Source organism: Chanodichthys erythropterus, chromosome 6 (genome assembly GCF_024489055.1).
Source record: "Chanodichthys erythropterus isolate Z2021 chromosome 6, ASM2448905v1, whole genome shotgun sequence".
In the NCBI taxonomy this organism is placed as follows: domain Eukaryota; kingdom Metazoa; phylum Chordata; class Actinopteri; order Cypriniformes; family Xenocyprididae; genus Chanodichthys; species Chanodichthys erythropterus.
In genome coordinates this window covers 5,369,662-5,385,295 of record NC_090226.1, presented here as the reverse complement: position 1 = coordinate 5,385,295, position 15,634 = coordinate 5,369,662, and the positions used below count along the sequence as shown (strand labels likewise).

Here is a 15,634-nt window from a genome sequence, read left to right as displayed (position 1 = left end):
GTAAGCCTTGTCTGTGGAACCAGGGGATAGTTTCTCTATTTATACAAGCAGTGATATTGTGCAATCTATGCAAGATGGTTGAGTTGTACCCAAAGCAGTATTTATTGGCAGTTGGTGAGACATAAGGCATATTATTCTGAGATATAAAGTGAAACAAGTATTCTGCTGTTATAATGGTCTCAATGATTTACATTACGAGCTATTGGAATTTTAAATTACGTTTTGAGCCATATACATATCAGAATCTGCACCAAATTGCATATTTTTGCTCATTTTGGGCCTCTTATTATAATTGAGATGTTTATCCTCCTTGAGTATGAGCTCCATATTTTCATAGGTTGAATAACTGTTCCATTTATTATTTCCATATATTATTTTAAATGTCAGGCTCATATAAAAGTGCCTGAAGGGGGCGCTTTGTGACTTCACTACTGTACTGTATGCCTACTCAAGGTGAAATGACTCCTGACTGCACAAAAATTTGACTATTTCCATTCCAATCTATTTCCATTCTTATGCTCTAAATGTTAAGTTGCAGAGTTATGGTAGCCGAATAATGTTGATTTCTTTGCTTAAAAATAAAAAAGTGCCCCCTCAATACAATAACCCAATGAACCTACTGTAAATATTCACCAATATTTACTTCTTACACAAGAGGAAATGAAAAAAGCAAATTCTTTTACTCATGTACATGATTTCACACAAGAACACATAAGCTGTGTATTATAAACTCTGAGGAACCATTGTTGCGTTAAAAGGATTAAATGACCTCGTTGAAAGAGACAAAAGCATTTAATGAATGTGACGGGGGCAGGTCTGAGAAATGCCACCTTTTTTCCCAGGTAGAGCAAAAAGTAGAGAGAGAATGCTAACTAACTTGTTTATTCAGATTTTTTTGAGCTTAAAGACTCATCAATCCATAAAACAGCACACAGAACATAATGTCCACCAAATATTCAACAACTATGTTTTTATAGGTGTAACCAAATGCAGTCAGGTTGATTTATTCAAATTAAATCATATAATCTGACTTCAACAGTTAGATGTGTCGAAAGCAAAGGCAGAAGATACGAAAAAGTTTTGCTGAAGAATATACTTAATTTCTCTCTCTTAAAGTCTTGACTTTAAAAAAGCTATTGCACATTTCCAACATTATTGTCCAGGTAATAAGATAGACTCCATTTAATAGTGGGGCATGTGAACTTGCCATTAAACAGCCAATTATAGGATTTTTAACAAAATGTATACACATAAAAGATACTGCATGTGACAACTTGCCCCAACCTGTCAGTTGCTCTTGCACTCTAAAAAATGCTGGGTTAAAAACAACCCAAGTTGGGTTGAAAATGGTCAAACCCAGCGATTGGGTTGTTTTAACCCAGCGGTAGGGTTAAATGTTTGCCCAACCTGCTGGGTAGTTTTACTTAACTCAACTATTGTTTAAAAATTACAGTATTGCTTACTTAAAATGAACCCAAAATATCTTGAAAATTAACATTTATTAATATGTTTAATAAATGAACATTTTAATTTCATTTTAGATTCATTTTAAGTCAGCCATATAGTCATTTTCAAACAATAGTTGGGTTAAATAAAACTACCCAGCAGGTTGGGCAAACATTTAACCCAACTGCTGGGTTAAAACAACCCAGTCACTGGGTTTGTCCATTTTCAACCCAACTTGGGTTGTTTTTAACCCAGCATTTTTAGAGTGTATATTGAGGTATATATAAGATATAACCCATGTGACAACTAGCCGCAGTCTACCTAAAGCAATTCAGCTTCAGGTTTGGGTGTTTTGGGGGTGTTGCTTCATAAACATTGAGCCTTATTATCCCTGAATAAAGCATCTGGATGAACTCACTATGTTGCAGCCTGTTTTGGGTGTTTGCCGTCAGTTATTAACTGAGACTCTTAAATCCAGGTGCATAATTCTAACCAGTTGCCAAGATACGTGAAACAGAGCTGCTAAACAAATTCACTTGGTTACAGAGAATGCGCCAGACAGAACTTTGCACCTGGCAGTTTCCTGGTTATAGTTTTACAAACCTGCAAATAACCAAGATCATATTTCTTATCTAGTACATCAGTCCTGTTTATTATGAGCACCACAACATCTTTTTACTATGGACGTTTTCTTCCACAAAGCCAATTTGCATCTGTGTATGTGTGTGTATGTGTATGTATGTGTATGTGTGTCTCAGCTGGGAGGGGTGAGTTTCTCATGTACACTCAGAGTACACTCACACATTCTCATTTAATGAATGTGTGTCAATGGAAGCGAAGTCATATGATGAGGCTTTACACTCAAAACACCTTATTCTAATTAGGACCTCTGGGCAGTAAGTAACTTTTTGCATTGTTTTGTGTTTTGTTTGTTTGTTTTGCTTGATACATTTTTTTATCTTTTATTATCATTTGTATTACCATAAGCAACCAATATTAGCCTAGTATCAACATAGCATAACCAAAAAATCTCATGTATTTTAAAATTCAGCAATATAATTATATACTAGTGACATTAATAGTATTTAAACAATTAAAAATATTTGATAAATATGATTAAAAACTACATGAGACTCAGGTCAATGAAAAATAGGAGATGATAAAAAATGGAAATCATTTTAAAATCTAGTTTAACATTATAGATTATTTTTATACACACACAAAGAAAATAGATTTAATGTTTGATATCAAGTGATACTAAAATACTTTCCTTGCACTTTAAATACACATTAAGTTAAAAGTTCAAAAATCCATTTTAACACAACATTTTTTTTTTTTTTTTTTTTTTTTCATTTCTGCTCAATGACGTATAATCACCTGGTGTTTTGGTAACTTTGTTCCACTAAGTTGACTTGTATCTATATCAATTTATTTATTAATTTATTATTATTTTGAAACCTAACATACTCCTTTTCATAAAATGTTTTGCTTGAAAGGTGTCTCTGCTATTTTTTAAAATAAATGTCACTATTTTTTTATATATATTTTATCCAATGCAATCTAAATTTGACGCGATAGTGTCCAAATAAGTTTTGTAGCCTAACTATAACAACTTAATGGAGTTACAAAAAATGAGAACAATACGCATTTCCCTTTAAAACGTATCGGGAATCCAGACATTCCAAGCAGCAAACATGATTCATGAAACACCCACGTTATCTGCTGACCTGTCATTCAGAGACACACCTGAGCATATACAGTACTGGAAGCCAGGTGACTTCTTAGCGACTTCTAGGACCTGTGGCCGGTTGTATAAACTGCAACTGTCCCCAGAAGCTCAAATCAGATATTACAGGAGCTGAAGACTTTGAATCACAGAAAAATATGTCACTGATCGTTTTCTGTCGTCTTTCAGATAACCGGAACAGCATGCTGCGTAACTGCGCGCTCTCGCGCTCCCTGCTCGGCGTGACTCGACTACTGGACGGATGATTCGGACTGTGAACCGAACCGATCAGAACTATGGTCATCTTGGATCCCTAAAGCCTCATAGAGACGACACAACGAAATATTGATTCTATGGGATTTTGTTCTTAACCAGTTTCGGTTAATCGTCTGTTTGAGAGTGAAACTGTTGCGCAATGGAGTTGATATGGTGGAGATTTCAACTGCTCTTATTGGCCAGCGCCTGTGTGTGTTCACTGGAGCGAGTCGAGCACCATCCAGAGAACAACGTCATCTGTCCTAAGGTTGATTATTCATTTACTGAACAAGTTTGTTTTTATTGCTTCTTCATTTGTATAGTCGTTAAAATATAAAATATTATAAATATAAAATATCTACTTTATGGTGTGCCGTTCACAAAGTATTGTTCACTGTTCATTTTTACAGTGTAAAAATGTTTATATATATATATATATATATATATATATATATATATATATATATATATATATATATATATATATATACATTTTTACACTGTAAAAATGAACAGTGAACAGTGAAAAAAAACAAAATTCCCAGGACATAAAAACAAGAAGAAAAATGTATTTGTTATATGTCAGGTTATCCTGTTTTATTTAATATCATTGATAATAAATCCAGAATTCTTTTTGAATTACAGATAATAATTTTGTTTTTAAGGCACATATATGTATGGATATGCAATTTTCCCATACAATTATCAAAAGAATATTTAATAAAAAAAATATGAAAATCTTCTATTATTAAAATGTATATTGTTTTTAAATTGATTTAATCAATGTATTGAACATTTGAGCCAGTAATGCATGTCAAACAGCATTGATTCAAATGGTAATACAAAAATTAGTAGAAGATACAGGCAAGCAAGATATTGGTCTGATTATACTCTATACTTTTTTTGTTTTTAGTCTCTTTCAAGCTGCAGTTTGAGAAATATAGAGCCTCTCCGAGCACGTGATGTGGACTGTGGTCGTACGTATGTGTGTCGTCTGGAAGTGACGCCGAAATTGTGCTGTCACGGGAATGACTGTAAACCGTGCTTGTGGAGCAACATACTTTTGAGTCTTATTCCAGATCCAGAGGAAGAGGAGGACAGCGATATAGAGGGATCAGAATATGAAGATGAGAACAGTGGTAAGTCCTTATAGTCGCAGCATATTACAGTTGTTGGTCTAATGTAGTACACAAAAATATGGTTTACATAATCACTAACTTTTCTAATTTCAGGAGAACGGGATTTAAAGTGTGTTTCAATGGCAAACAACACATCAGAAGATCGAAAGGTAAGTGTTTTGTTCATTCGTAACAAAATTTACTTTTTTATTTTGAAAAAATGATGTGTCAGCACCATAATGATTCAATTTCATCTTTAATAAACAGAAGGAACACTCTCTCTGTGAAGAGCTACAGCAAGGTAGGCCAAGTGAAGCTCAAAATATCTCTTAGTAGTGTTGTCAAAAGTCGGTAGGCTACTGAAATTTTAAAAATGTGATGCTTTGAGTGCTGTTGAGAGGATTCTTAAACACCTCTGATTGGCCTTTGTCTTCATGCACTCATCACATAGGTCTGTGATTGGCTACAATGATCAACGCTTCAAAAACATGTTGTAAAGACATCAATCTTCACAGAGTGCTTACACAGATACACATGCTTTCAAATGCTCCCGTGCATTAATCATTGTAGCCAATCACAGACATATATGTTGAGTGCGTGAACACAGAGGCCAATCAGAGGTGTTTACAAATGCGCTCAACAGCACTCAAAGTGTCAAATTTTTAAAATTTCAGTACCGACCAGTGTTGCCAAGTCTGTGGTTTTCCCTTGTAATTGGGCTTTATATAACATTTTTCATGTCTGCGTGTTGAAGCGACCCAAATAAGATGATATTTGGCTCCTGGAATGCAAATTTGAAACACGATTGGGCTAGTTTTGAGTAGCAATTGGCCAGGTTTTGTTGTGAAAACCTGGCAACCTTGGTACCGACTTGGTACTGAAGTCAGTATTTTTGACAACACTATCTCTTATTTGTATATCAGTGATAATGGAATCAAAAGGGTTAGTTCACCCAAAAATGAAAATAATTTATTACTCACCCTCATATCATTCCACAACCATAAGACCTCCGTTCATCTTCAGAAAACAAATTAAGATATTTTTGATGAAATCCGATGGCTCAGTGAGGCCTCTATTGACAGCAATGTCACTGAACTTCTCAAGAGAAAGGTACTCAAAACATATTTCAAACAGTTCATGTGACTACAGTGGTTCTACCTTAATATTATAAAGCGACGAGAATATATTTTTGTGTGACAAAAAAACAAAATGATGACTTTTCAACAATATCTAGTGATAGCCGATTTCAAAACACTGCTTTGAATCTTTTGTTTCGAATGGTTCGGATCGCGTGTCAAACTGCCAAACTAGTGAAATCACGTGACTTTGGTGCTCTGAACCACTGATTCGAAACAAAATATTGATGAACAAAGGTGTTATGGGTGTAGAACATGAGGGTGAGTAATTAATGACATTATTTTCATTTTTGGGTGAACTAACATTTTAAATAAACTTAAATTTTCACATACGTCTATGCTTTTGTTGAGAGTCAGCAGTGGATTCAGAATTTTTTGCTGTGTAGTGTAGTAATAAAGCTCGCCTGTTTGTCTTCTCTTCATGTAGTTGTTACTACGATATGCTACAAATCAGAAGTAAGGCAGCAAGAGCGCTGCAGGAGATTAGACTTCACAATGACTTCTGCTGCAAGCCACAAACCTCTCAATGTGAGTGTCTCCACTGTGTCTATTTAATCTTCAGATGTTTCACTGAAGTCCTCTGTGGGCTGATCTGTGAGGCTTCATTGGTTGTACATGATACATTTCTCATAGTCTTTAAAAATATTGAAAATTCTAAGTAAATAAATAATATGAGCAACTTGACCAAATTATTTATTTGTACTAGTAATGACATTTTAATATTTGAAAGTTTAAAATTAATACTTTAATTTGTATTTTAAAAAATATTTCTAGCAGGCCTGGCAAGTTCACATTGTCAGGTGTATTGTACATTGTAAAAGTAAACAGTGAACAAATGCAGAATTTCCAGAAAATCCTGATTTAAGCATTGGTACAGAAAATCTTTGTAAGTACAGTATGCATAGAATTGGTGACTTGATTTTAATCTCAGTGTTGATTTTTGTGTCATGCAGCTGATTCTGGTGGAGTATGAAGATGTTGACTTTGGAAGAAAAATGGTGATCACAGTTGGATCGCCCTCTCAGTCACCTGAAGTTGACATCCCTACATTAAAACAAGGTAGGAATTGTTCTTACTTACTCTATATACTGATATACAGTAAACTACCAGTCAAAAGTTTGGAATAATAATTTGTTTTTTTTTTTCGTCCCCCCACGTTTACCAAGGCTGCATTTAATTGATCAAAAATACAGTAATATTGTGAATCACACAATGTAAAAAAGAAATGTTGGTTTAACTTAAAAAAAGTAAGATACCTGGTTGCCTTAAAATTTTGAGTTCATTGAGATGAAAAATTTTAGTTAATCAACAGAAACTCAAAATATTATGTTGATTTGACAAAAGAAGAAAATGAAAATATTCAAGAAAATATTTTTTTTACAATTACAATATTAAAATAAAACATTACTTGAATTTTTGATCAAACAAATTACGCCTTATTTAAACTCTGTTTCTCTTTACACCAACATTTGTGTTGGTGCCCAGCATATAAAGAATAAAAAATATATTTTTATTATGTTTATATGCATGCAAATGCAAATGTAATACATCATATTAAGTGTAAGAAAAGCAATGACTGTTTGTCATAATATCTGAATGATGTTTTCATTGACCAATCAGTAACATGTCAGCATGTTTTGTTCAAAATTTCATTTTTAAAAAACATAATATTCACATTCACAACAGGGTGACTATTATTTTTTTTCCCCCCCTTGGCAGTGTGTTCTTTACCACACCTAAAAGACATAAAGCAGTGTAAAGGTATGAATAGTAAAATAGTTCTACAACGGTTATTTGCAGTACCTAATATTTGTCTAATGCATTCAAATATTGTATGTGCAAATTTCACTTCATACTCCATGTTTGGCTGATCATGTTTAGGTCCGAGAATCTCCATTAAGAGACAGGAGGGTGTGGTTAAGATTCTGGTAGCCAATGAGGATAAAGGATCTTCTAAACCCCCATCTCTGTGTATGAAACGTGGAAGAGAAGGAAAATGCTGGGTCAGTAAACATTCACATGACTTCTGTGCGAAAACAACACTGCCTGAAGGCTCATTGCGATTACTATGCAAACCAGTTTGTTCTTTTCATCAGCTGCCTTGTTTTGATTACTTATCATAACTTTTCTTCTCTCAGGCATTGGCAAATAACAGCATTCCACTGGAGTCAATCACGGACTGCATGTGTTTCCAGGTACTTGTCAAACATGCACACACTCAAATCAATACCTGCTAAAACTAGTGTTGTAGCGAAGACCACCTAAACCAAGACCAGGTCAGGACCGAGACCAATGTGTGTTGAGACCAGGGTGAAACCGATTCAAGACTAAGATCAGACCAGCACTCCTTAAATTAATCTAAAAGATTTTTTTATTGATTTCTGACTGGGCACAACAGTAACGAAAGAAATCAAATTAGAAATAAGTTATTGATTGCATTTAAAGAATCACATTAGATTGTTAAAGTCCCCCCTGTGGTGAAAATCAAGCTTTTTATATTGTTTATGTATGTCTATATGGTGTTTTTAATATGTTTTAAGAACAAACTATGTGCAAATTCATTAGTCAACTCCATTACTGACTATTTTCTGCATTGAACCAAAGACAGTCTCAGAAACGTGGTTTGAAATCGTTGGTGTTTCCGACATCACAAACTACCTTGTAACCAATAACGTCAACATGTGATCGTCAACAAGTGGATCTCTGAGCTGGTGTGAGTGGAGGCGGGGCTAATTTGCATACTCATAGAACATCGTATAAATGAGGCAAGGGTTTAGAGTTACATTCAAGCTATTTTAAGGGGAAAAAAATTTAAATATGTCATTATGGTGATAAAAGATGAGTTTCAAGGGGTACAATTATTGATTACAGAGGGACTTTAAAAAATAAATCAGAAAATGCACCAGAAACTTAGTGATATCCCTGCAGGCTCTCTAGTCTAAGACCGATACAAGACCAAGACCTTCAGAAAGACTGATCTTGAGTACTACAACACTAGCTAAACCCATTTGTACACTCTGTTAACATGCCCTTTGTCTGTTCATACACTTTAGGCTTGGACAGAAGATTCACCTCGTTCAGAGTACTGTCCCTTTGAAAACAATAAAACAGGTAAAACCATAACAATATTCTTCAAATGGCCCCATGACTTTTCCAGTTGTTTGTGATTTACTGGATAAGGATTAAGGACAATGATTAATACAAATATGTATTTAAAAATATTAATGTATTTAAAAATACAAATATTTGTATTTATTTATATATTTATATATACTTAGAAGAATATAATATTTTATATATATATATATATATACATATATATAATATATATTTATACACTACTGTTCAAAAGTTTGGGATCGGGAAGATTTTTAATGTTTTTAAAAGAAGTTTTGTCTGCTCACCAAGGCTGCATTTATTTAATTAAAAATACAGTAAAATCAGTAATATTGTGAAATATTATTACAATTTAAAATGACTGTTTTCTATTTGAATATATTTGAAAATGTCATTTATTCTTGCGTTGGCAAAGCTGAATTTTCAGCATCATTACTCCAGTCTTCAGTGTCACATGATCCTACAGAAATCATTCTAATATGATGGTTTGCTGCTCAAGAAACATTATTGTGTACAAAATATTTGTGTACAATATTTTTTTTCAGGATTCTTTGATGAATAGAAAGTTCAAAAGAACAGTATTTATTTGAAATCTAATCTTTTGTAACATTTTAAATGTCTTTACTGTCACTTTTGATTGATTTAATGCATCCTTGCTGAAAAAAAAATATTAATTTCTTTAAATTCTTCTCAAAAAAATAAAAATTCTTACTGACCCCAAACTTTTGAACGGTAGTGTAAAATGTTACAAAAGCTTTGTATTTTCGATAAATGCTGTTCTTTTGAACTTTCTATTCATTAAGGAATCCTGAAAAAAAAAGAGTATACAACTGTTTTTAACATTGATAATAATATTGATCATGTGACACTGAAGACTGGAGAAATGATGCTGAAAATTCATCTTTTCCAACACAGAAATAAATTCCATTTTATTTTATATTCCAATAGAAAACAGTTATTTTAAATTGTAATAATATTTCACAATATTACTGTTTTTACTGTATTTTTAATTAAATAAATGCAATCTTGGTGAGCAGACGAAACTTCTTTTAAAAATATAAAAAATCTTACCGATCCCAAAATTTTGAACTGTAGTGTATATATTTATTTTTATTTCTATCCTCAATCCTTAACAAAAAGCATTAATAAAATACATTTTTAAAATCCATTTACATTTTGTAAAATATACTTATAACAATATATTTTCTAATGTTTTTTTTCTACCTGATAAAATGTTTTATAGCTTGACATAACTAGAAAAATGTAATAAGATAAATAAATAAAATAAAAAATCATCAAAATACATGACTTTTCCAGGTCTAGAGATCACAGTTTTAAATTTAGACCTCATACTGTCACAGTTATGTTCAGTTTGTTTAGTTTTCATGGACTTCTTGTTCGATTTCTTTCTTCTCGTGTGTTCCTTTGTTTATTTTCCTGCCACTCCTTGGTCGGCATGGTTTCTGTCATTATGAGTTAATTTGTATCAGCTGTGTGTCATTAATTACTTTCTTTGTGTTCCTATTTAAGTTGCATCCTTGCTTTTATTCTCTGATCTCTGTCGTGTTAAGTTGTGTTTGCTCTGCTTGTCTGCCTGAACTTTGTTGTTTTGAATATTATTCTTCTGCCTTCGTTTTCTTCTCTGCATACAACCGTGACACATACTGTACTCTATATCCAGGTTTCTCAAGACAGTGGGAACCCTGGTTCTTTGAAAAGACAAACAGTTGTTGTGGGGGTGGATTAAAATTAATTTAAAAAGTTGTTTTGGCTTATTTTAATGCTTATTTTGTCTTGTTCTAAATCATCTTGAGGCTCACTTGGAAGTTTGCTGAAGTTTACTGATTTAAGATCTATGATTTTCTTAAAAATAAAAGCTAGCATTAGTGTCTTAGATCAATGCCATATTAATTTATTTTGTCTTTTTACAATGTTTTTCTCCTGCAGAATTTAATGCCAATGTCCGGAGAAACATGTCAGTGTCTGTCGCCTACATCAAGACAAATAATGGTCAGCCGGCGATGAGCTGGAATTTAACGGTACCCTGCAGGATAAGTGCTGAATTGTGGCCATGTCAGCTTGAGGCAGATGGACAATGCAGAGAAATTAAAGGATTCAGACAGCACCGGAATGATTGGGAAGAAAACAGCACAATACTATGGGTAAATATATGGGAATATGTAAAGCTTTGTTTTCTGCCCTGTATAGACCTTTGAGTAGACGCCATATTTAATTTGACATGAGTGGAATAAAGCTTAAGGGAGTAGAAATACTGTCCGTTCAATTAATCACAAATCAAGTGTTCTTGTCTAGTAGTTTTCCAGATGTAAAAAAAACTCCATTCATTTTCTCCATAGGGAAATTGATTTTTAACAATAACTTACAAACCTTTAAAGACTGCCGTGCTGTGAGCTATGAGGTTGATGATATTTGCTTCTGCTAAAACCGTCAATCTGCATTATTTCAGATTAGTTTTAAAATAATCGTGTTGAACAATAAAATTTGTGGTGGAAAAAAAAGACAAAGATAAACAAAAATACTTCCGGAACCAACACCGCTGGAAAAGGGGGCGGGCACTGTTGCACTCTTTTGGAAATTTGTTGAAAAATAGTGTTGAAAAACAGTGGGATTTTTAAAATGTCTGAGAACACATTTTATTTTTTTTTATTTTAATCTGGAAATAAATGGATTTTGGAAAATGTGGAAATATGATGCAAAAAAAAAAATATTTAATGCAACATTAAAGATTACACATTAAAGCAAAAGAGTGACACACTAAATGCAAGACTTTATGAAATTCATGTTAATTTTTTAAATAATTTTTTTTTTAGTAATCGTTAATAATGACAAATTTTGTATTATCTAAATTTAAAAAGAATGTATAATAGAAGCATTTTCACTAGTGATCTCAGACTTTTGAAGCAGAATGATTGACGTCCAGGTACACAACAATATAATATGACAAATAGACCATACTTCTATCTTGTTTGGTTTCCTTTTAATTTATGTGAAATTAAATATTGCATCTACTCGGATTGAGGTCATAGCCAATAATTGTCTTTCCAGCTGATTAAAAAGTGGTTTGCTATAACGATATTTGCTCTGCAGGCATCCGGGAAATTTGAGAATATCACGTCTCAGGATCACCAGCAGCTCTGTGTGAAGGTCTGATACCATCTTCCTTTTTGATTTCCTTAGTTTAAAGTAATTTCTGTGCAAACAGACCATGAACATGATAAACGTTACTCATTGTTTGTCTGTTTGATTGCAGCTTAAAGTGGATGGAAAGATTGTGCTGTACTGTCAACATCCCTGTAAGTTCATAAGAAAAAACATCTCGTATATATCCTGTTTAAAGCTACCATTCATTGTAATGATCATAGTGATGCTTGTGTGTTCAATGTACTAAAACCAACATTTGCTGTACCTGAACGTATGACAGATGCTATCAGTAGTTTCATGATGTATTGTTGTTTTAGTGGAACGACAATACTGGAGCCTTCTTGTTCTTCTACCGGTCATCCTTATTTGTCTGACTATTTTTGGAGTACTTCTTCTGGTGAACAAACTGAAATGTAAGTCTTTGCAATCTACAGCATCTCTCTGTTTATATATGTAAAGAAATTAATGCTTTTATTCAGCAAGGACACATTAAATTGATCAAAAGTAACATTTATTCATGGCAAAAAATATATTTAATTAAATTTGTATTCATCACAAAATCCTGAAAAAAATGTGTATATAATATAATATAATATAATATAATATAATATAATATAATATAATATAATATAATATAATATAATATAATATATTCTTTTTTATATTAATAGATCACTATTATTTTGGCCACTTGCCTCCCTGCTTTCTAGATCTTACCATTGGCTATTAAAAAATCCAATAGCCAATATATAAACTCTGCTATGCCTACTTTATTATATATCATAGTGTCAACGATTACAAGTAAATTCAGCATTTTTCATGCTAGAGATTGATAACTACTGTGCTGTCAAAGTACAACTGATCAGACACTTTATATCACCAAGCCCAGAAGATTAAGACTTGATAATTTGAGATTTTCGAGATATTGAGCGGTCAGACTCTGTGTCCGTTTTGCATTTGTCTATCTGCTCTCAATGGCTCCATTCATGTGTCTCTGTCAACGGCACATATTTTTGTGCTGATCTGTGTAGAATGCATTTATTCCATCTTAGCATGCTCTTTGTCTGTCTCTTCTCCTCCTCCTTCATGTCTCATTTTCGGTTCTTTCATCCATCTTAGCTTTTTAGTTTCTTTCAATGCTTCCAAACTTGTTTTTGTCTGACGAGATTTTACATTCTTGTATGTCCCTCTCACAGGGTCTCGTAGCAAATGGCACAGATGTCACTCTCAAGGTACACAAGTTGTTTATTCATATATATGTCTATGTCTGTAAAAAGCCTTTTAGCGCATGTTCAGATTTTGCCAAGTTAGGCGTGTTCCAAGGTCAATATATTTTGTACAACATTCCTGTTTTTAAAAGTTTTAAAATTTAGTCTTAAAGGGGACCTATAATGCCCCTTTTCACAAGATGTAATATAAGTCTCTGGTGTCCCCAGAATGTGTCTGAAGTTTCAGCTCAAAATCCCCCACAGATCATTTATTATAGCTTGTAAAATTTGCCCCTATTTGAGCAAAAACATGCCGTTTTTGTGTGTGTCCCTTTAAATGCAAATGAGCTGCTGCTCCCAGCCCCCTTTCCAGAAGAGGGCGGAGCTTTAACAGCTTTTTGTGCAAATCCAGCATTGAATTGACCCTCGTTTGTGAAGCAGTCAATTGATGGCATGAGAACAACACTCTACTACAACAACTCTTCCTCTTCTCTAAAGCAGCCAAACATGGACTCACGCCATTTGTTGCATGTTCTCTTGGGCGGGGTTTATGTCAGTTTTGGGGTTAGTGATGTCACCAACCCAGGAAGAAGCTTGTTGGAGTCCCTACTAGCCATTTGTTGTAGTCCTTAAAAAAAACGATTTCTGTAAAAGAAAATATCTCTTTGCATTGAACTTTGAGCGTCGTAACTTTGCAGATGTTGTATATGCTCAAAAAGCAACATTACACACTAACTAAAGTTAAAAAAAAATTGAATCATAATCACTTTTTTTTTTAATGAACCTACCCCTAAACCTAAAATCAGAGGAAAATGATAGATGAATAAAACTGATGTAGAAGCACCAAACCCTGGTTTTAAGCTTAAACTGGGCATAAACCTGTCCTTCAAATCTGATTGAATAGAATGTTTTTCTAGTATCAACAAAGATGTTTATCCAGGAACATATTGTACTTGGTGAAATCAGGTGCTGCGCCTTTTAGCATAGGGAAAGTTCTCCGACTTACCTCTTCATTTCTCTCTTTAGATATGAAGGGACAGGTGTTGTTGCTCCATTCCTCAGCCACCAACCCACAGTTGGTGTGTAAGCTGGGCCTGTTGCTTTCTGAGCTGGGTTACAGAGTACTTCTCGACCTGTGGAACCAAACAGAACTCTGTTCTCTCGGCCCGGCAGCGTGGCTCCACTCCAAGCTCGATCACATCCAGAAACACGGAGGCAAAGCCCTTCTTTTGCTTTCTCCATCAACACTACAGAGAGCCGAGTGCTTCTGGAACATTGCAGTGGAAAGACAAGGCAATCCTGCCACATACTGCTCAGATACGCTGGCTTCGGCCCTGACCTGCATTTTCGCTGACCGCCAGAAGGGCGGCGCTGCTCAGCGGTTCATCCTCGTGCAGTTAGACTGTCATGAACTTCTCATTAAAGAGGAGCTGCCAGTGCTGCTCAGGGGCCTGCCGCTCTATAAACTGCCCTCGCAGTCTCAGGGATTACTTATGGAGCTGTGTTCGGAGAGCCCAAATAACGTGTGCGGGAAGTTGAAGAAGATGTGGTGGATAAAAAGGGCACGGAGGAAGCTGGCCAAAGAAGTGCAGAACATTTCTATTTCGAGGGTGAGGACTGAAACTATGCTCACTCAAAGTGATTCACTCAGCCTAGACACGGAAGACACAGAGGAAAGAGTTTTTCTTGAAAATGAACAGTACTGACATGTCATTTACTCTCTCATCACAGCAGAACTTTGTTTAAAATACACAATCTGTTACTATGGACTGACAAGTAACAGATGGTACCATGGTAATACCACGTCCATTAAAACAAGCATTGTCATGTTTTTCTGTGCATATATGGAAATACTAAATTTTTTAGACATGTGCCATAGGAGTACAATCACATCATGAAGTACCTTGCTTGGAGTACAATGTAAATATGACATGGCATAGATATTATATTTGGAATACATGGTTATAACCTCAGGGGATGCTAAAGAAGGAAGTCTGCATGTCCAAGTACAAATGAGGAAATTTCAAAGTACAGAGACTACAGGAAGTAAATGAAGAAATTAAATTGATTAAATTCGCTGCAAACTCCAAGAGATCACTGCTATATTCATACTGTACATATAGAAATATACTCGTATCATTCCAAATATGAAAATATATTGCTTCTAATTTATCCTTTTTATCTCGGCTCTAACTTGGTGTTTGTAAATAGGCCTAATTCACTGGCTTTCGCCTAATATATTTATATATATAGACTACATAAATTTCATATGTAAACAAGGCCTATTTTTTTAATTGAACGTTTGTAATGTAATGTATTTGAAATGCTCTGGTTGTACTCAAATATGCAGTTGTTGTTTTGTTTTTTTACACTTTTAGTGTTCTGTCATGGGTTGACATGAGTGGAACAGAATAAATTAAAAACTAAATAGTCTTATCTGGTCTCAGCCTGGTCTGTTTGCTGGCC

At 34.1% G+C, this 15,634-nt stretch overlaps 1 protein-coding gene across 1 annotated transcript; it reads left to right on the top strand.

Annotated features, from left to right (window-relative positions):
- The first annotated feature begins 2,242 nt into the window (after window positions 1–2,242).
- il17rc (interleukin 17 receptor C) lies at window positions 2,243–15,598 on the top strand. The gene is made up of 17 exons (XM_067387807.1): window positions 2,243–2,342; window positions 3,362–3,695; window positions 4,341–4,566; window positions 4,660–4,715; window positions 4,813–4,846; window positions 6,109–6,209; window positions 6,635–6,740; window positions 7,401–7,442; window positions 7,563–7,684; window positions 7,820–7,876; window positions 8,735–8,792; window positions 10,746–10,960; window positions 11,907–11,963; window positions 12,070–12,112; window positions 12,278–12,373; window positions 13,157–13,192; window positions 14,195–15,598. The coding sequence occupies exons 2-17, from the start codon at window positions 3,588–3,590 to the stop codon at window positions 14,872–14,874; spliced, it is 2,037 nt and encodes a 678-aa protein (XP_067243908.1). The 5' UTR covers window positions 2,243–2,342; window positions 3,362–3,587; the 3' UTR covers window positions 14,875–15,598.
- The last annotated feature ends 36 nt before the right edge of the window (window positions 15,599–15,634 follow it).